Below are 21236 nucleotides of genomic sequence, written 5' to 3'. Positions count from 1 at the left end.
TGACACAAGTATTAATTATCAAACTTTCGAGAATAATTAAAAATAATTTAATTTTATACGCAACGCAATTTATATTTGTACGGTTACTAGTAGATAGATACTTTATGTTTAGATAAAACGTCATATTTTGTTTGTGTAATTCATTTATTTAAATATTTATCATTGAACAAATGTGATTATATTTACTCCACAAAAAATTAGCAAGCAACAAGACGGTTCATGATAAATTCAACACAGACTTAAAATTAGATTTAAAAAATACATTATTTTAAATTCCGCCCAAGTGTTGACTTGTTGTTTGAAAATGTGTTGCAAACGTGTTAAATATTGAGTTTGGTTGTAATATTTTATATAATGGAGTCAACAGATTTCTGATTCAAGAATATTAAAGAAAAGTATCAAATACAATAATAATTTGTCGATTTTCGATAATTTACTATATTTAACATCGTATTATTACTTAAATGCATCGAAGGTAAGGACCCACACAACGACATAACGTACCAGACCCCAATATACTTATCAATCTTTAATACTATTATTATCTCTAATTTTACATTCATATAATATTATGAACTTATACAAATTAAAATAGATAGAAATTGAGTCAGGCAGGTATCCATGAGGGGGAGAGTAGCTTTAGTGACGGCCACCTCCATATAACAATAATCGTCTAAAGTTACTCCTGTATTAATTTAAATTGACCTAGTATAATATGTATAAATTCATAGTGGGATAAAATAAATGCTGAAAAATTGGAGTGTTGAAATACTGAAAGGATTTAAATAATCATTGTCGTAAATTGAGGAGATACAGTTAACGAGGTAAACAATTTTAACATAATAATATTTTTTAATATTATTTTAACAAAAAATATTGATCGATCAATAATTACTCAAGTCATTATTATAGTTATTATTAATATTAACTCTTTATCACCTGTTCATTTCGAGTAGAATTTTATGTTTAATAAAAAATTGACTTGGAAGTTCAGGCCAAAACTTACCAACCCCTAGAGCAGAGTTTAAAACCCCCGAATCACCATTTTATGAGTAGTTAAAATTAAAACTATAAAATTATAGAAATTACAATTATAAAGTAAATTTGTGTGTAAGGTAGTTATCAAATAGAAATAATAATGTAATACCAAGTATTTTAAACAATTTTAACTAGAAACTAAGTAAATATTGGTATTTATTATACTAATGAGACAATATTAAAATAAGGTCTATTTCAATTACAATAATATAAATATTATAACTATAATAATTATTTTTTAGTAACACGGTATGTAATTATCGTTTTAATATTTTCTCACGATCGTTCGTTCAAACTTGGATAGCTTAAATATTAATATTTATGTACTTAGAATTTTGATTTTATAAATAAATAATCGATTATAAACATTTCACAAAATATATATCTAGAGCTTATATTTCCTGTCACATATTTTATTGAAATATAATTAATATATGTAATATATAGTATTTTTTTATTTTTTTCGTAACACTTGAACCGAATAATATTTGATTAATCCAAAAGTGTTTTAAAATATTATATTTTGTCAAATTATGTTTATTATGTATGTACCTATTTATATCTCGTTAGGAATCTACCAAATATTCAACTAAAATATAATAAAATCATCAGTACTTGTTTATTATTGCCACTGCACAGTAATATGAATCACACAATTTGTTGTACTATGATATTTTTTTATATAGGTTCCATTAAAATGCTTATAAATACAATTGAAATATAATAACAATGAACTGTTTAGCAGTTAATAGTATAAGCATAATTAATAATAAATATTTCATGATACATAAATGTAGGTATTACACATTTTATTTGTTTTAACAAACATATCTTTTGTAGTAAAAATTGAATTCCAGTATTAAAAATTGCGAGGAATAATGAATTATATTACTTTTTTATCAATATTTTAAAATAAGCTAGTTTAACGTTTCTAAGATAAGATACGCACTTTAAATGGCATAATATGCAATAGACCAACACGCCGACAAACATACTAACAAGATCAACATTTAATGTGAGGTACAATTATTTTAAATGTTATAAGTAGAAGTGGTGTACATACAATTTTCTTATGGGAGAGGATTAAATTATATACATATTATGTTATCGGAGTGCTTCACCCGACACAATAAGACAATAAGTTCGATCACAGACCATACAAACTATGGACCATAGTTTGTTAAAAGTCAGACTTTGGGTTCGTGTATATAATATAGTAACGTGTAAATTTTTCATTCTATCCATTTCAAAGCTGAGTTTTTTTATTGTATTTGTTTGTCCTTGTGGTGAAACAATTTGACCTACCCCCCCCCCCCACCATTTTACGAAAATGATTACCGTTTTTCCATAAATAGTTCATAATATACTAGACTGATTTACATCTAAGATAAATCGATCATGAATATCGACATTTTAGACTTTATGTTAAAGACTGTTGACATATAATGTCACTTGGTGGTAGAGGCAATAATAAACAGTTACCAAAACATCTACGATATCATCATTATTGCTGCTACTTTTTAGGAACTGGATAAAATATTTTAAAGTTTTTGTGTTGAACTATTATTCATATCTTTATACAAGTAAAACTTATTTAGTTCGTGTTGTGTCACTGATCAATAAAATAATATATTAACATAGGTACACAATAAACAATAAACTCACAATCGTAGCTTTTAGACAGTTTAAAATAAACTACCTTTCACTATAAACAAATCACGTGCACCTACGCGTGCAAAAGGTAAATCACTATGCATCCAATAAATCTTTTCGGTACCAATGTAGGTTATGTTGTATCGTACATCGGTTATAAATCACAATTTTTATACTAGGCAGGTATACATTTTTTAGAACTACTAAAATTCAAATATGATTAAAAGTTTTTAATTTTTTTTTCAAATATTGTATAGGTACAATTAGAATTTAAATAATTATACTGGGTTGTGCATTTTATATTATTATATTTTTATCATTACCTATAATTTAATAGGTACGATATATTATATTATTTTTTCAAAGATTTTTGTTTGAAATGTCTTGGGTATTAAATTTAATGAAGACAATATCATACATTTTAAGATTGACATAAATATTCGACAATCTTTCCAATAGAAATTTAAAAAGTGTATTATCTTAGTGTTATCTACTATCTTATATACTTTATTTTTTATAATGAAAGTAGATTGCAGTTTAAGTACTTTTTATTTATTTTATATTAATATTATCTTAACAGAACAACGCTCGGCAAAACTTACTTAAGTGTGTGTCTGTGTGTATGTGTGTCAGAACATCGGGTACATACTACATACTTAAACGAATGATCTTTTACGATTTTTAAGGGTGGTAGCATGCCAAACACGAGTAGCAGCGTGCCATACTTGCTCAGCTCCAGTATGAACAGCATCCGGTCAAGGAGGCAGAGTACATGTTCAAATAATTCTAGTACTGGCATTCTGCAACAACTAGGTTCCGGTGTGGTGAAACAGTTATCCACTTTGCAAAATCCGGTAAGAATATTTTTATAATATAATATAGGTACTATAGTGTTTCCTAAATTTAAACTATTATTATTTCAATATCGCTTGTATAAGTCGTCAAAATAATATTAAACATAGGTATTCGAGATGCGTGAAACTCAAATACCAACAATAGTTCCGAGAGCGTATAGATACAAGTATACAATTCTCAGTTATAGATATTTATCTACTGAAGGTGGATGTATAATATAAAGTTTTACGTTAGTGCATATATTTATTTAAGGTATACAATATAATCTTGTGGGGTCAGTCTCACCGTGGTTAAGATACAGATGTAACGATCGTTCATCTTCCTAAAATGCAAGTTTGGTATGAAAATAATCGAACTAATCAGTATTGGAACGAATACAGAATTGAAGGTGATTTGAGATTTCTATACCAGTTATAAAACGATCAGATAAATTAAATTAAATAAATCGTTTTAGCAAAAATCTTGAGTCAAAAATTGTTTAGAATCTAAACTTTAGATACTATGCAGGAAACTTGTTTAGATATCTAAAAAAATATTTCTGGCATAGTCTATCGATAGTGTATAATATTTTAGGCCGCTAGGGGTAATTTTATTAAATTAAGAAATTATAACACATGGCACGAGCATCTTATAGGTAAAATGGCAGAGATCTAGTAAGCTATGTAAAATATAAAGTTATATGTACATATATGAGTTTTATTTAAAGATAATCACAAACTAAAGAAAAAAATGATTTTATATTTGTGTGATTTCAGTATCACTCTGGTCGTCTACTTCAGACCGTGACAAGTGCTTATACACGGTTAAAAGTAGGCAAACCTTATGAAACCCAAGAATCACATGTTCGTTAGTTCCAGTAATTTTCCAAAACGCCTGATAAACGTAAAGAAATCCTAGATTTTCCAATTATCCATATTATATTTCTTAATATGTTATTTTCAATAAGACTAAGGGAGATTCAGACAATTCACTTTTAATTTATTTATGGTTAATATAGGGAGTTCAACCTTTTGGTGATGTGTTACCAATATTTTGTTTAATATATAGAACTCAACACAAAATGGTATAGTGAGAATCTGGCTTAAGCCAGGAAAACGTGGTCGTCAGTCGTTGTTGCTTTTTCCTCCGCTTCCACCGTATGACTCTTAATCAAAGTAACTTCGCGTCATCGCAAGTATAATTATAGCCTATAGGGGTTCAAGGTATTATGAAAAGTTGTGCCATTGTGAACATCTTTGATTAATTTCCTATAATATGTGTATTCATATTATAATACATATATTATATACTATATTCTTGAGTTCTTGACACAACACATTGTCAGGCTGGTGATTTTTTTAACACGGGATAATTGGTTTTGACTGCAGATTGGCTTAGATATGTATAATTATATAATAATATATTTATTAAATTGAATAAAACAAACGCTAACCCCTTTATAATAACTCTATTATAAAGTAATGTATTAGGTAGATGAAAAATAAAACATCGACAAAGATACATAATTAGCGATATTAGTTGAAGTAATAACAGACAATTTAAAAATAATAATTATAAAATAAAATATAGTGTATTAGAACTTTAAGTGACACATAGATATCATGTTTAATTGATCTGAAAAGAAATCAAAGTCAGCATGATTCTGATCAATATGGATTTTTTTTTAAGTTAGTTGTATGAGATTAAATGTAAAAAGTGGGAAAAATCTGTGATAATAATAATATGCTTTAAACTGGAAATGATTTAATAAATACGGAGAGTTAATGTCGCGGTTGATCGAGTTATGAACAAATTGAGTTGTACAAATGAATTGAGCCATGTAGTTTTTTGGGTTTCAGAGGGGCATTTAATTTAAAGGCATTACAAGAATCGGTTTTTAACTCGTTCAAGTGACACGAATTCTGAATTAAAGTGATCGATCTAATAACTAGAACCATACTCCAAAATGGATCTAACTAGAGCCAAGTAAAGAGCTTTAAAAGATTTAAGGACTCTAGCTCAGACGGTTGGCGTTCCATAAGACCTAACCATTGGAAACCACTACCCACTTTGTACTCGATAGTTAGTGTAAAATAATAATTATGTAAAGATTGTTTACAGAGAATACGGAATTCAGAGAATTGTTATCAGTAGTATCAATACATATTTTGATTGAGTTCTGAATTTTATATAAACACATCTAGTGACATTTAGCTAGGTACTTATATTACAATTAAAACCTCATTATGTAAGTGATAATATTAATTCTGCTCCAAATGCCATAGTCCTCATCCGTTAAGTCTATTATATTATTATAATTATACCTATTCACGCTGAAAGGTTAAATTAATGAAAACACCGTATACCATGGCGTTGTCCCTAGAACACGCTGCAGTACTCCGCAGGTTTATTGAATTTTATTATGATTTTAAAAAACAAAAATACTATTAATAATTTAAACGAAATATTAAATGCACTCGGCTAGCACACAGCATGATGAAGTATTAATATTATACTAGGTAAAGTAGGTAGGTAGATATTATTATTGTTTGCCACGTCCGGAAATCGATCCTCTTACTATTATCGCATAGTCAGCTCTACAGAAATTAGATTATAATAATTATGCATTTGCGTAGGTACTTACTAAAGTTACTACTTACCCACGGAGGTTATATTATTCAACCTTTGGCCGATATATACAATAAACTCGATAATACAACTATAGATAGATAGGTTTATTATAAACAATATATTTCGAGACAGACGTTATTTGAATAGTTTAAAATCCAGGTGGCTGAGAAATATATAATATTTATACATTTATTGTAGCTTTTGCATACACCACGGGTGAATGTAAGTTCCCACACGAGATATAGCAGGTAAAAATTACCCCTGGATATCCAAGTTCCCACATGAAAAAAATTACACTTGTAGATAAGTTCCCACACGAAAAAAAATTATAAAAAAAAGTCCAATTCAATTTTGAATTGAATCTAGTCCGTATAATATATAATAAAAATTAATAATATAATGTGTATAATATTTGTATATGTATAAATAAAAATAATAATAGAAAAAATCAAATTTTATTAGGTTTATTGCGATAGCTCAAACACTTCAGTCATACTGTGTAGTTTTTTGTAAGTTATAATCTGAAATTTTATTATTTATAAAGTTTTGTTTTTCTTCTGTTTTTTTACTTTTTTTTTGAGGTCTATTTAATTCTGATATTCTTATCTTTATATATGTATTTGTTTGAAACATTTTTAAAACTTCTATTATTTTGAATATATTAGGATGATGATGATAAAAATTTGAATTGAATTCAGAATGGAAACTTTCGCAAGCGTTTGTAGTAAGGCTTGTATCAGAACTAGCACTAGCCCAAATACTAGGGGGGAACGTACTGGTATCTTCGGTGTAATGAGTTACTAAATAATCGCAAAATTCATTTATTTTATTATTTTCTGGTTTTTCAGCTATGAAACTATCTACAAAACAATCATGATTGTAGATAGAATATAATGCATTAAATTTTATCGACACATGGGAAAATACATATTGGTATATTTTTATTAACACAGTATGACTATATTGTAAAGTGTTATTAGATCAAACAAAATGAGATTTTAACCACACCGATTTCGTTTAAGTTGTCATTCCTAAGTCTTAATAACTTAACTTACGTACAGGTGTATTTTTTTTCGTGTGGGAACTTACGTACGGGCGTATTTTTTTTCGTGAGGGAACTTACATATGTACTCGCTTACCTGCTATGTTTCGTGTGGGAACTTACCAAACCCCTACACCACGGCCCTATAATATAATATAACTTGATTTAAATTTAACATTTATAATGTGTTTTTCGAATAACTATATAATTATTATTGTTTCAACGATAGGTATCTTCTCTACAAAATGCACGCAGTGCCAATGTCCAATCTAAATATAATTATATATTTTAATATTTATGTACACGCCAATTCGACTCGGTTTAATATGAAAATTGTGTGACTATTGTTCCAGAGTAGGAATCAACCATATCGTCGAATACCTATTATTATAATATTATTTATTAAAAAAAAATATTGTGCACCGGTACCTACCTACTCATAAAAATAAATAAAATTAATATTTAATATCTAGGTTTTTAATATTAACTATGAAAAAATAATTTGACCCATATACAAAACAAAAATACTCCGATTTATGACGAGATAATAATGTATAGAACTCGCTGGTTCGTTAAAAATGTAACAGTTAATGTTTATTATTATTTACGCATAGAACAAATATTTCATATTCAGGAAAACACATAGACGTTTTAAAAAAAAAAATTGTGATTTAATATACTTATTAATATAATATAAGATTTATCACACGATGGCGTCATTTCAGTTTATTAGGAGTGGTCAAAAGTTTTTACAACTGAAACAAAAAACAGATCGCTTTGCTCTCGACCTAATTTCCACTTACATTTTCATCTCAATACAATTCCCAATTTACATAACTTTATGCGTGTCAAAAATAGCCTAGTTTTATAACAAAAAAGACGTACAGGAACTAAATAATTACGGTACCTACCGCAATAGGGTCGATTTATATTTTTCAATAAAAATTTAACTGCAATATGCAAACCGAACAACAATTATTAGATATGTATAATTTGGTTTGGTATGAACCAAACTGAACCCTGCTAGTTTTATTGAAAAATTGAACGATTTGTAATAATATTACTACTTATTATACCATTGGTATATTAAGGTATATAAGAAACGTTATACAATGCACTATAAAAATATTAATTTAATGTTTTCTTTGTTATTTTCAGTACCAACTGTTTAGCGGCAACAAGTGAAAAGTCGTACTCAACTTATTGCTTAAATTTTACTGAACGGTCCGACGTCCCGTTTAAGTCTTTGTTTTATGTACAGCTGTTCCGCCAAACTCGAAACTGTAGTATTGTACATCTATCAACAACATCATCATATTACAGCTAGAAATCGTCAACAATTATTATTACTACTATATTATTAATGTCATAATTCTTAAGTTTCATTATATTCATAATTTATTCTTGTTCGTTAAGTGTGATTTGTTTGTTGTTGTTTTTTTCGGTCTCTTCAACGAACCGAGTTATATGTTTATTGTATTATTATTATTATTATATTAGATACTATACGGTGTGTTCAAGCTAAGAGATAGTCTAAATATTTCATTTTGGTGACCTTGAATTTAAATGCAGTTTTCTGGAGGTAAAAGGTTGTATTAAAATACACGTTAGGAGACAATTTAAAATTTTGGAATATTTTGGTACGCACATGCGCATAAAAAAATTTTTATCTAATTACAAAATTAACAATGATAAAGTTAATATTTTCGAATAATCCGAAATTGTTTACTAACATTTAAACATTTTCATTTAAATTAATTTTTTTATTTTTAATTAGATCGACATAAACTTGAGTCAATTTTGATTTTATTGCCAAAATTTTGTCAAAATTATTTTTTAAAAAGATAGGGCTGCCCAAATATTGTTTTAAAAATATATGGCTCTATTAAAAAAGTACAATGTTCTTGTAGATGAACGTTTTGGCCTTTTGAGAGAGTTAAAAAGAAAATTGAAAAAAAATTTTAATGTTCCTATATAAATATGTGTATAGTTTAGCTACCACTTATAGCTTATCAAAAAAGTCTAGATTCAATCAAACGTTACGTGACAAATTTATTAATATGTACCTAATAAAAAATTATAACACCAGCAAACTACAAGGAAACAAAAAAATGTTTCCTCCTTTGCCGAAGACTGTCCAACCATAATTGCTTACGTTTCTTGTTATATTTATAAAACATTTGCCTATCATAATTAATTTTAATATTAAATTGTCATAAATATTGTTTTTTTATATTTACATATATTTTTTAAAATATTTAACAAATTCCTAATGGAGAGTCGCCCCCCTAGAGTCTGCTGAAGCACACTGTATAGCATAAAAGGTACGATTATGTTTAAAGATATTTTATGCTAATTATTTCAATAACTCTTGTCTTAAAAGTACCTATAAAATAATCGGTATATAATTACAATGTTTGAATATTTGATATTATATAATTGTGTATATTAACTTCTAAGAAAGGAAAATGAAAAAAAAATACGTTTGCATATCCCGTATAAAATGATAATTGTCACGTTTTATCAAATACTTTTGTTTCATTTAGTTATCTACGTCCCGTTGTCATTATTACATAGAACGGTATAACCTGCAGACTATCACTTAGTTTTTTACACATATCTTCATTTTAATAATTTAATACCTTTTGCTCAACGCATTTTTCTATCTTAATTATTTAATAATATATAGATATCAATTAAAATAATATATTTATATATTCAGTTTTCAGGTACATGCGCACATTAAGTATCTATATATTATGTATTTATTCATTTCTAGTCTACTTAATTAAATTCAGTACTATCGAAAGTAAAAATGACAATCAGTAGCTTGTTTTAAAAATCTGCATTTTATCTTGTCATGTATCTATAGACAATCTTTTATAAATGTGTTAATGTGATAAGACTTAGAAATCATAAAAAAAATTAATACTATATAATATTATTATAGTATCAAATATAATATTATTTATTTGTGGATCGTTTGAATTATATTTTTGTTTAAAATCATTATTACATTTAATATTATTGTAATATTATTATTGTCAGTATATTATATTGGTACATAGAACTGATACAAAATTATAATAATAGAGCTAAAATGATAAATTAACGTTAACGTAAAATATTTGCTATATTATATAGCATTTCCTATATATTTTCCAAAAAAACACATTATTTGTGACTTTGGAATTACCACCATAATTCACTAGTTATTACATCCCCCCTTCAAAATTCCTGGGCACGCCACTGTCCAGCAGTAAGGACATGGGTATTAAACATATATAATTGGACGTCTCCACCTTATGATGGATATTCGATACACATAATATATTAATATTTAATAATATTTTGTAAAATAAAGTGTTACATAAATAATTGTTAATAATCATTTGAGCATTATACATTATTCAATCGTTCTATGTACCTGTAGACTATAGCTATTATTTTATGTACCTACCTACTGTTGACTTTCCAATATTATTATATTAAAGTTAATTATCAATATCTAACATGGATACATGATTTACTCGTTTTCATTATATATAGTTATTTATCTCATGATGATGACTTTTATGACATTATAACATATAAATACTACACATCTATGTAATAAAGTTTAATTTTCTAATCATACAATATCGTATGAAGCTATTTAGAATGATTTAATTTGAATAGACTCAATAACCGCCACTATGTGTCTAACAATAAAAATTGATATTATACCAATTGATAAATGTACAACCCATTTATACATTGGCTTTATATGAAGTATGGACTGCAGCTATTTAAATTGTATTGGGGTAGGTAGTCTCAGTGTTTTGTACTAATATAGCCCTTAAAATATGTATCTAAATAATATATAAGACATAACGAAATTTATCTCGATACAGATAATTTAATAACCTGCATTTACAAAAGTTTATAAATATTATATAGTTTTAGATTCTGAGCGAAGAGACGAATGTATTGATTTTACAATGATGTGTGTTTTTTATTTTTTTTATTTATTGTGTCAGAGAAGTTGTCATTATGGTTTGATTTTCAACTTCAATATCTTGTTCGATGGGAAAATGAATGCAGTTGGTGCATTGGGGAGGTCAATGCACCAACATTATATTGTTATAATGGCAGTTGAAACATTTTAGATTGTCGTTTCGTAACCAATTGCTAGCAGGATTGTATTATGAATAGAATATTGAATTCTTGATATTAAGCACTGCAAATGTATTAGTACCTACCTTATACATTTTTTTCAATAATCACTGGATAAACAATTCAATATTGTATAAGTTATATTATTATAAAATATTGAATTGTTAATTCAGTGATCATTATTGTCCTTTACGGCTTTACCATAAGATAAAACACATAATAAATTTCCGAGTTTCGTAAAAACTAAATCTACGAATTATTTTTGATACGTGTTCAAAGCAGGGACCTTGAAGGGAACCTTGATAATTTGTACGGTTCCCAGAAAAACTAAAATTTAGGTTTCGGTTTTTTTTCGGTTCTTAAAAATAAATAATTTATTACCTGTTTACTTAAAATAATATTCAACTCGTTTTTTCAGGTCGGAAACACTTTTAATAAAATGTAAAATTAACATATTAAAGTATAAATCACTAATTCGGAACATCCGTACCTACTACGAATGTCACTTCGCACGTATAATCGTCGTACCTACGTTCTCATCGAATCACTCAGCGACAAAGCGACTGCCCGTGCCTGCGCGTACGGTGATGGTATAAAGTAAAATATGTAGTAGTCACCTCGGCACATATTGCTTCACTGGCATTGGCGCATCTAGAGGGGGGCTTAGCCCCCCCCCCCCCCCCACAATTATCCCTTATTGGTTTAGATATAAGCCCCTCATGAGTTATTTGAAATAAACAATTTTGTTAGCCCCCCAGAATTTTAACCCTACTGGCTTGACCTATGTCAATAATTTATAGCTTAAAATATTCCCGTCTATATTACATATTATATATTAAATAATATTATATTGACGACTTTCTACAATATACGATAATACCCAATTAGCAATTTGAGATAGTAACTTTGTTCTGATTAATAATTGCAATCATAATCTATTGTAATACACTATGCGTCATAGCGATATATTTATTATATATTAATAATTAATAGAACACCTAGCAAATTTGCTAGATTTTGTATAAATATAAGATTGTGTTTTATGACTTAACGTTATTCACATATCCATTTATATATTTGTTTTTTTTAATGTGATTGCATTAAAAGTAAATAAGTAGTATAAAAAATAAGAAATAAAGAACTTATCATTAATATTAAAAATAAATCGATATTTATGATATTCAAAATATTACATTCCAGTACCTACCTTTATCATTTTATTTGTAAATTTTAAAAATTCATTAAATATTACACATAAAAAAAAGTTTATTTGTGTAAGACTGTTACATTCTAAACATACCAATTTGATTAGATTTATTTATTTAGGAGGTTTCTTCCAACTATCATTTTTACTTGAACTGTTGATGAAAAAAAAATGTTCTGTGATATTTTAATATAGCATTTAGGCAGTGTTTTACAAGTTCCTTATAAAAAGAATTCGTTCCTTTGAAAAATGAACGAGTTCCTTTTTTAGTTCAAAATAAAAGAAAAATTCTTATTTAATCACTTATGTTATTTTTTTCATATGCATACTTCTTTCATTTTGAATTATAATATATAACTACAAGTATTATAGAGAGGTATATATTTTATAATTCTATTTTGAGATTTTCTTCAAAATTAAATTGTTGGCTAACGTATGCCGATTGTCTTAACGTCGAAACTCGATAACGATCACTAATATATTATTATATGCTTTATGCATCGTATGTATAGATTATCGAATTTGAATCATACTAAAGCAGATATTATAACAAATGCAACAAACACTGCATGGGATCCAGAAATTGGATTTAATAAAAACACAAAGCCATTTAATTTACCATGGAAAGTTCTCGAAGATTCAATTTACAAAACGAAAACACTAGAAAACACTGTCCTAAAACTGATAAAGGAATGACGGTAGGTGTATATTTACAATTTAGGTAGTGAACAGTGAACACTGAGGGTCGCACAGATGATGTGTATAACTTCAGCTCTTTGTTTTCGCCATTGTTTGACACTTGATCAGTGTTCTAAAAAAGAGTCACAAAATCAAATAGAATACAACACTGTTCACGAGCAATTCTTTAGAGTATATTATGTACGGATAAATAATAAATATTTATTTATTAATTTGAATATACACACTTACAGATAGTCCAGTGTTTATTAACAGTATGTTGATGAATCTTGAAAGATAGACTGTACAACGTTCATTTTGAACGGGTTCATTAGCCATTGTTTTTGGTGTAGGAATTTTCATTGATTTCGACGACCTATCGTAGTTGAGCATATCCAACGGATCGACAAAGTCGTCTTCAGAACATTTTAGGGTATACTCACTAGATAAACACAAAACCAAAACGGTGATAGAAATAACTCTCATTGTAATTTGTAATACCATTACACGCTAATAATAATAATAACGATAATTTTATAATTTTGCTACAAAACCGTATTATAATGAAGGAACGACACGACCCATAACTATTAACTACCAAACTAGTAACTAACTAACTAATAAGTAGCTATTGACTATTGAGTAATTTCAAAATAATAATATACTGGTTATGTGACAAAACAAACTGACAATGACATTGTCTCTAGATAAATATTGGATTTCCTCCATAGTCCTTATATTATTTATTATTTAATCCTCAAAATTTATAATAATCATAGATGTATATATACACAGTTCTATATATCTATGATAATAATTCCCGCCGTTATTTAAATAACAATCATAAGATAAATAAATAAAAATTTGTAATGATTGTACATTTGTACTTGGATATTGCCATATTGGTTATAAGTGTTATAACTATTTTATAGTAATAACAGTATTACATAATATGTATATTAGTAAATAATGCATATTGTTATTTTATTATCGTTTGACATAATTTATAACACTGAACACTATTATAATATTAAAGTTCGAATTTGTAGGCATTCGCGTTTTTATTATATTGGTCTAAGACGAAGTTACATCAGCTATATGCCATTTTATTATTATACTTACAATAAAATGCATGCAGTTTTGTTTTGCTTTTTAAGTTATAATTTTTTGAAATACTTTTTTGTGATTTTTTTCTTTTGAGTAAGTATACTTGCAAGATTTTTAGTACCTTGTATAATCTGATTAAATAAATCCGGTACGCAACCAATACAATCTATTCTATTAATTTAATAATACCCACACAAAACGGAACAATTACTTAAACAAGCTCCATGTAAAATAGGTTGTCGCAAATTGGAAGCGTTGGTATTGAATATAGAATTAATGTTGGGTTTAAACGCTTGAAACTGTATCTGCGAAGATTTAATAACTTTAATTCAAGGAATCCTGGAAGATATGACATCAGAAGAGATGGTCCATTTAAAATTCACGCCCATTGGTTTTTGTTGATGTCGAAAAAAAAATTATAATGTAGGTATGTAGATAATCAATAACAAAAAAATCCACTCTGTACTACTACCATTATAATATTATTAATTAGTTTATTTGCATATTTGTATCTACGTATTTGGTATTTAATTTAATTGCGCCTGTACTCTATGCCTTTGGATAAAACCTTTTATTGAAATATGATTACAAATAAATTATTAAATAAAGAATAATATTTTGTTTTTATAATTACAAAATGTGTAGGTTAAATTTAATTAGGTTTACATAATATAATTTACACATATTATAATTATAATATGTGAGCAATAATTCCGCATACTGGTTGACATTTTTTATGTATAATATTAGGTATATTATATATTAGCATAGTAGGGTACTATAAAGAATATAGGTAGGTACCTATAAAGTAGCACTGTAGCTGGACACTTCACTTATACTCTCAATATAGATGATATTTGTTCAAAATACCTACCTATTTTGGTTCTTTTTATAGACATTTGAAATGTGCTATAGATTTTTTCGATTCATAGTTTATGTAAGCTAGTACCTATTTGTTTCATTGTTTGCAAGTAAAAATCTTGGATATAGGCACGAGGTATTCCTCATAAATTATTCGATTTGAGTATGTATTAGGTACTCTAATTACAATAATATTCACATCTTTTATATATGACTGTACATTTGTTCATAAATCTATGAATTATTATAGTACCTATCGCATTAATATTTAATACAATGATACATTATTATAATATTCTAGCCTTACACTTTTACGGTTAAAATATTAATACTGGCTAAATGCGCGCCACGGTTGTTGGGTTGTCATTATATATCGTGCGTGCATGGCGACCGCCACCTATATCATTATTTATTTACGTTATTTTGACATTATTGTTATTATTTTTACGCCGCGCATAAACCCGCTGCAGATATTGAAACTACGAACGAAACTGAGCCAACACGAACACACAAATTGTCTTCGCTAAACACAGTTATGCCGTATAGTGAATCCGTATCTATGAATCGGAATATTCCGAAACCAAAAGGCTCTCCGAAATGGAGAAGACCTAAGCCGTCCGCCGTCAAGACTAGTTTTACGGAAAAGCCGAATTTTTCTGAGCCAACACAAACATACAAATTGTCTTCGTTAAACACAGTTATGCCGTATAGTGAATCCGTATCTATGAATCAGGATATTCCGAAAGCAAAAGGCTCTCCGAAATGGAGAAGACCCAAGCCATCCGCCGACAAGACTCGTTTTTTGGAAAAGCCGAATTTTACTTCGCGTACCGGAAAACTGGTCGATGTGTTGTACGGGCGCCGTCACTGCAACCCCAGAGACGACATAACTCTGCTGTGCACTTACTTCGAAGCAAATAAAAGGTACTTACATATTATTCTTAACAGGAATGTTGGAAACAATTTTTATTATTTTCAACACCTTATGTGTCAGGGGAGACTCCAGAGATTTGTATTGGTTGGGCTAAGTCATGACTTTCAGGAAACTATAATATGTTTATTTTTACAAAAATGTACAATTTTTTAGAAATATGATCTTGGGGGATTACGGCCCCTGATACGTATAATTTGATCGGTTGAGTAAACAGATATTTTTTAATTGAGGAGAGATTTATTCAAGCAACTGATACAAGTTCTTAAAATAATATAATCAGGTAGAAATTATGTTAATAGACATTTATTTAAAGTAATGGTTTTTTTTTTTGGAAAAGTTTGGAATTTGGAGGTGAGCTTTTCCTTGACTCGTTCCCCGCAGAACTACACTTCTAATTTACATATATTTTGCAGTTTTAAATATTTTGTCTGAGTTATCTGCATAGTTAGCTGTACCTATACTAGCGGCTTTTAAAATAATAAAAAAATTAAAATATTTTGTTCTACATTTTTATAGGCACGAAAGACTTCCAAAGGGGTCGAAATCATTTGTAAAAAATGAAACCTCTAATGTTAACTCCTATTCAGATAAACGCAAACGTCGTACTACTAATATTGAAAACGAACCAAGCTACATGTTGTAAGTAATATTTATAATTAATTTTGTTTAAATAATTTTAATTGAATAAAATGACTATAAAAATAATGATGTAATTATACGATTTTACAATACAGCAATATTAAGTATGAAAACATGCTAAAATGACTATTCGATCATTTTTAAAAATAGTTTTTCTTTTCAAAACTGTATACATTTTTACCGTTTAAGAATTCCTGATTCGATAGTTCATAGATATTCGTTTTATTCAGGGTCCGCTTTAGACAATTGTACTATAATATAATATTATATACCTACCGTTATTTTCAAACTAAATACTTACCTAGTTTCTTTTGTATATTAAGTTGAGTTGTATATTAGTTATGAAGTTAACAGTCTGTTATATGAATCCATAAACCAATCAAATGAGATTTGTATTTAGTTTATATAAATTAAAAATAATATTATGGAAAAGCCGAAAATAATTGGCATTTTTAACAGTATTTATTAAATATTACTTTATAAAACAAGTACCTGCATGGCTGTATAGTATCTTACTGATGGATGATTTATTTTTTTTTTTGTTACAGACAACAGTACGATAATCCCTCGGCAAAAATTAATGCTGTTCTTAAAGATCTAGGTTTTGTATGTAATAGTGATACAATGTATACATTTTATCCATCACAGATATACTATTATAAAGACTCTCAAAAGCATATTACCAGATATGGTCAGAAAAGTTATATTGCACCAAAACCAAAAGTAAATATATGTTTTGTTTATTTACTAAAATATATTAGTGATAGAAAAATTAAGACTGGTGGGTGTTTAGGTAACTAATTTTAACAATTTTTTTTATACAATAAAAATAGAAGTTTGGGACAAATTTAATATTTTAATTTGTAAGTTATTTAGTTATGAGTTTGATAATTTATATTAATACTACATATTTTTAAGTGTATAGTTTATCTGATTTAAAGTAGAAATCAAAATATCAATAATTACAAAATATCAAAAACAATAATATTTCACCAGTACTTATCATTATCACTGTAATTTATAATTATTTATTTAAACATCAAAATATAAACATACATTTTATCTAACAATTTTTAAATATTATGTTTTTATTTTAGAATTCAATAGGTAGTTCTGATGGATATAATCAAAACGGAAGACATCAGAAGCCAATTCGCTCTAAAACATACCCGGAAAATAATCGTTACAACAAAAACTACAAAATTGAAGTATGAAACATATTTAAATTAATATTACTTTTAAAATTTATCTTTTTAGTTAGCTCTTGAGTATAATTTCAAAATTTTAATTCCATTTGTTGTGCAAATAATTAATCATCAACTATTTTATAGCTGAAATTTAATACACATTACGTTGTACAATAGTTATTATAAAATTCATAATATTTAGAACTTTCAGCAAATTTATTTTTTTATAAATAATCTTTGTGTATTGAGTTAACTTTTTACCATGCAAGATTAATATGTCTAAAATTATGCTCTGTTGTCTATATTATATTGAATGAAATACTATAGCTTCTTGAAAAGTATTATATTATACTATATTATTAAAATTAATTATGGAAAAAAGATGGTGTACAAGTATAAAGTTAAATAAATTTAGTTATTTATATGTATATTTTAGAATCATCATCAAAATTCAATAATTAAAAAGACTTACTCAAATCAATTGAATTGCCAAAAAAACAACAATAATCTTCATCAAGATAAACAGTTGCCTATTAAATACTGGTTAATGAGGCACTTGTTATTTACAAATTTTGATCGCGGTATTCTTTTGGACACAGGTAATTCAACTATTTTCTGTTTAAATCTTATGTTTTTAAACAATGTTTTATATTTACAGAGAGCTTCTATTCGGTCTGTCCGGAGGTATTAAGTTATCATATAGCAAAGCGTTGTAAAAATAACATAGTGTTGGATCCTTTTTGTGGAGCTGGTGGTAATATTATACAGCTAGCAAAAACATGCAAACGAGGTATTATTTTTACAATGTTACGTAATATTTAACTTAAAAATTAAAATATATTAAAATAAAGATTTAAAAAAAACTATTTTTGTTTAGTTATAGCATGTGATATTGATCCAGATAAGATAAGATTAGCACGGCATAATGCTGAGATATATGGTGTTGCTCATAAAATTGATTTTGTAGTTGGTGACTTTTTTCAAATTTACCCAAAGTTAAAAGCAGATGTAGTATTTATGTCACCACCATGGGGTGGACCAGGATATTCAATTGCAAAAAGCTACAGTTTAACGTCTATGTGTGACAATTATTTCGGGGGAGGTTTTGGTATTTTTGATATTGTTAAAACTATTGCGCCTAATATTGCATTTCATATGCCGAAAACCACAAATATATTAGAAGTAAGGCACATGATGTATGGTGTACAATATAATCTAACCTTTATACTATAATTTTTCAGTGTATGTGGTTGGCAAATGATTTTGATAAAGTGGAAATTCAGCAGAATATTATTAATGGAAGACTGAATTCAATCACAGCATTCTATGGAGACTTTCACTAAAGTATCTATGGAGACTTTCACTCAAGTAACTGACAGTTGTCAGCGACTTTTGAAAATATTCTTTGCAGTTTTTGATTAATTATGTTTGATTATTAGAATTAAGTTATTTCCAAATTATTTCATTATTTTAACGAGTATTTTATTGTAACAAATTAATATAATTGTGCGACCATCATATATTTATTGATATATTATAAATATATAAAATGTATATACTGCTAATACAACAAAATTTTATGTTAAAAAACTATAGAAAATTAAAAATTATACCAGAGGTTGACATAATTTATACCAATTTTTGATTTTTAGTAACTAAATGTATTATTTTAATTGTCTCGTCAAAATAATAAAATAAAATAGATTTGGGTTACAAAATAAATGTTCCTATTCCAACTGTTTTATTTTATTAAATATTAAAAAAAAAAAAAATGCCAACTGAAAAGTAGTGTATTGTGAGAAGATGAATTTATAGAATATAAATATTTTAATATATTTTTTTAACTCATTGATATAAAATAAAATTATACATAATATTAAAACAATACAATTGCTGCAATTTAAAACTAAGTTTTATAGTTTATTGACTATTACATAAAACAAAGTTAACTCCGCGTATGTATACATTTCATTAAAAATATTTAATCAATAAAATCATTGAATTGAAAAAATAATATAATAACAAAATACCTAAAAATAATGTATTTGTAGTGCTAAAAAATACTATACTTACTAGTTATATTACTTACTTATATTTCCTGTCACATATTTTATTGAAATATAATTAATATATGTAATATATATTATTTTTTTATTTTTTTCGTAACACTTGAACCGAATAATATTTGATTAATCCAAAAATGTTTGAAATAATATATTTTTTCAACTTATGTTTATATGTATGTACCTATTTATATCTCGTTAGGAATCTACCAAATATTCAACTAAAATATAATAAAATCATCGGTACTTGTTTATTATTGCCACTGCACAGTAATATGAATCACACAATTTGTTGTACTATGATATTTTTTTATATAGGTTCCATTAAAATGCTTATAAATACAATTGAAATATAATAACAATGAACTGTTTACAGTTAATAGTATAAGCATAATTAATAATAAATATTTCATGATACATAAATGTAGGTATTACACATTTTATTTGTTTTAAAAAAACATATCTTTTGTAGTAAAAATTGAATTCCAGTATTAAAAATTGCGAGGAATAATGAATTATATTACTTTTTTTATCAATATTTTAAAATAGGCTAGTTTAACGTTTCTAAGATAGATACGCACTTTAAATGGCATAATATGTAATAGACCAACAGGAAGACAAACATACTAACAAGATCAACATTTAATGTGAGGTACAATTATTTTAAATGTTATAAGTAGAAGTGGTGTACATACAATTTTCTTATGGGAGAGGATTAAATTATAAACATATTATGTTATCGGAGTGCTTCACCCGACACAATAAGTTCGATCACAGACCATAGTTTGTTAAGAGTCAGAGTTCGTGTTCGTGTATATAATATAGTGACGTGTAAATTTTTCATTCTATCCATTTCAAAGCTGAGTTTTTTTATTGTATTTGTTTGTCTTTGTGGTGAAACGGTTTGACCTACCCACCCCCCCCCCCACCATTTTACGACAATGATTACCGTTTTTCCATAAATAGTTCATAATATACTAGACTGATTTACATGTAAGATATATCGATCATGAATATCGACATTTAAGACTTTATGTTAAAGACTGTTGACATATAAGGTCACTTGGTGGTAGAAGCAATAATAAACAGTAACCAAAACATCTACAATATCATCATTATTGCTGCTACTTTTTAGGAACTGGATAAAATATTTTAAAGTTTGTGTGTTGAACTATTATTCATATTTTTTACAAGTAAAAATTATTTAGTT

General features: G+C 27.0%; 3 protein-coding genes across 5 annotated transcripts in view; 2 read left to right on the top strand and 1 right to left on the bottom strand.

Moving 5' to 3' along the window:
• Window positions 1-10710, top strand: part of LOC132938978 (SCY1-like protein 2) — a 215919-nt gene extending 205209 nt beyond the window's left edge. For all 3 annotated transcript variants that reach the window (XM_061005962.1, XM_061005961.1, XM_061005960.1), the window contains 2 exons: window positions 3378-3545; window positions 8357-10710. In XM_061005962.1, the coding sequence (XP_060861945.1) occupies window positions 3378-3545; window positions 8357-8383 (195 nt within the window). In that variant the 3' untranslated portion in view covers window positions 8384-10710. The remainder of the gene's footprint in view (window positions 1-3377; window positions 3546-8356) is intronic.
• A 2417-nt stretch (window positions 10711-13127) lies between these two features.
• Window positions 13128-14289, bottom strand: LOC132939595 (uncharacterized). The gene is made up of 2 exons (XM_061006854.1): window positions 13488-14289; window positions 13128-13368 (listed from the first exon to the last, which is right to left on the bottom strand). The coding sequence occupies exons 1-2, from the start codon at window positions 13737-13739 to the stop codon at window positions 13168-13170; spliced, it is 453 nt and encodes a 150-aa protein (XP_060862837.1). The 5' UTR covers window positions 13740-14289; the 3' UTR covers window positions 13128-13167.
• A 3055-nt stretch (window positions 14290-17344) lies between these two features.
• LOC132939709 (trimethylguanosine synthase-like) lies at window positions 17345-19575 on the top strand. Its single transcript, XM_061007029.1, has 6 exons — window positions 17345-17499; window positions 17874-17984; window positions 18400-18562; window positions 18622-18753; window positions 18841-19145; window positions 19205-19575. The coding sequence occupies exons 1-6, from the start codon at window positions 17401-17403 to the stop codon at window positions 19304-19306; spliced, it is 912 nt and encodes a 303-aa protein (XP_060863012.1). The 5' UTR covers window positions 17345-17400; the 3' UTR covers window positions 19307-19575.
• Window positions 19576-21236: the final 1661 nt, after the last annotated feature.

The sequence above is a fragment of the Metopolophium dirhodum genome, chromosome 2 (genome assembly GCF_019925205.1).
Source record: "Metopolophium dirhodum isolate CAU chromosome 2, ASM1992520v1, whole genome shotgun sequence".
Lineage (NCBI taxonomy): Eukaryota > Metazoa > Arthropoda > Insecta > Hemiptera > Aphididae > Metopolophium > Metopolophium dirhodum.
This window is presented reverse-complemented; position numbering and strand designations above follow the sequence as displayed.

What these genes read in the sequence shown, in the direction of transcription:
- LOC132939595 (XM_061006854.1), bottom strand. Translation starts at nt 13,739, where the DNA reads ATGGTATTACAAATTACAATGAGAGTTATTTCTATCACCGTTTTGGTT. An exon ending in TAATAAACACTGGACTATCT is followed by an intron (nt 13,369 to 13,487) that starts GTAAGTGTGTAT and finishes ACTCTTTTTTAG; the next exon opens with AACACTGATCAAGTGTCAAA.
- LOC132939709 (XM_061007029.1), top strand. Translation starts at nt 17,401, where the DNA reads ATGTATACATTTTATCCATCACAGATATACTATTATAAAGACTCTCAA. An exon ending in CGGTATTCTTTTGGACACAG is followed by an intron (nt 18,563 to 18,621) that starts GTAATTCAACTA and finishes TTATATTTACAG; the next exon opens with AGAGCTTCTATTCGGTCTGT. An exon ending in AGCAAAAACATGCAAACGAG is followed by an intron (nt 18,754 to 18,840) that starts GTATTATTTTTA and finishes ATTTTTGTTTAG; the next exon opens with TTATAGCATGTGATATTGAT.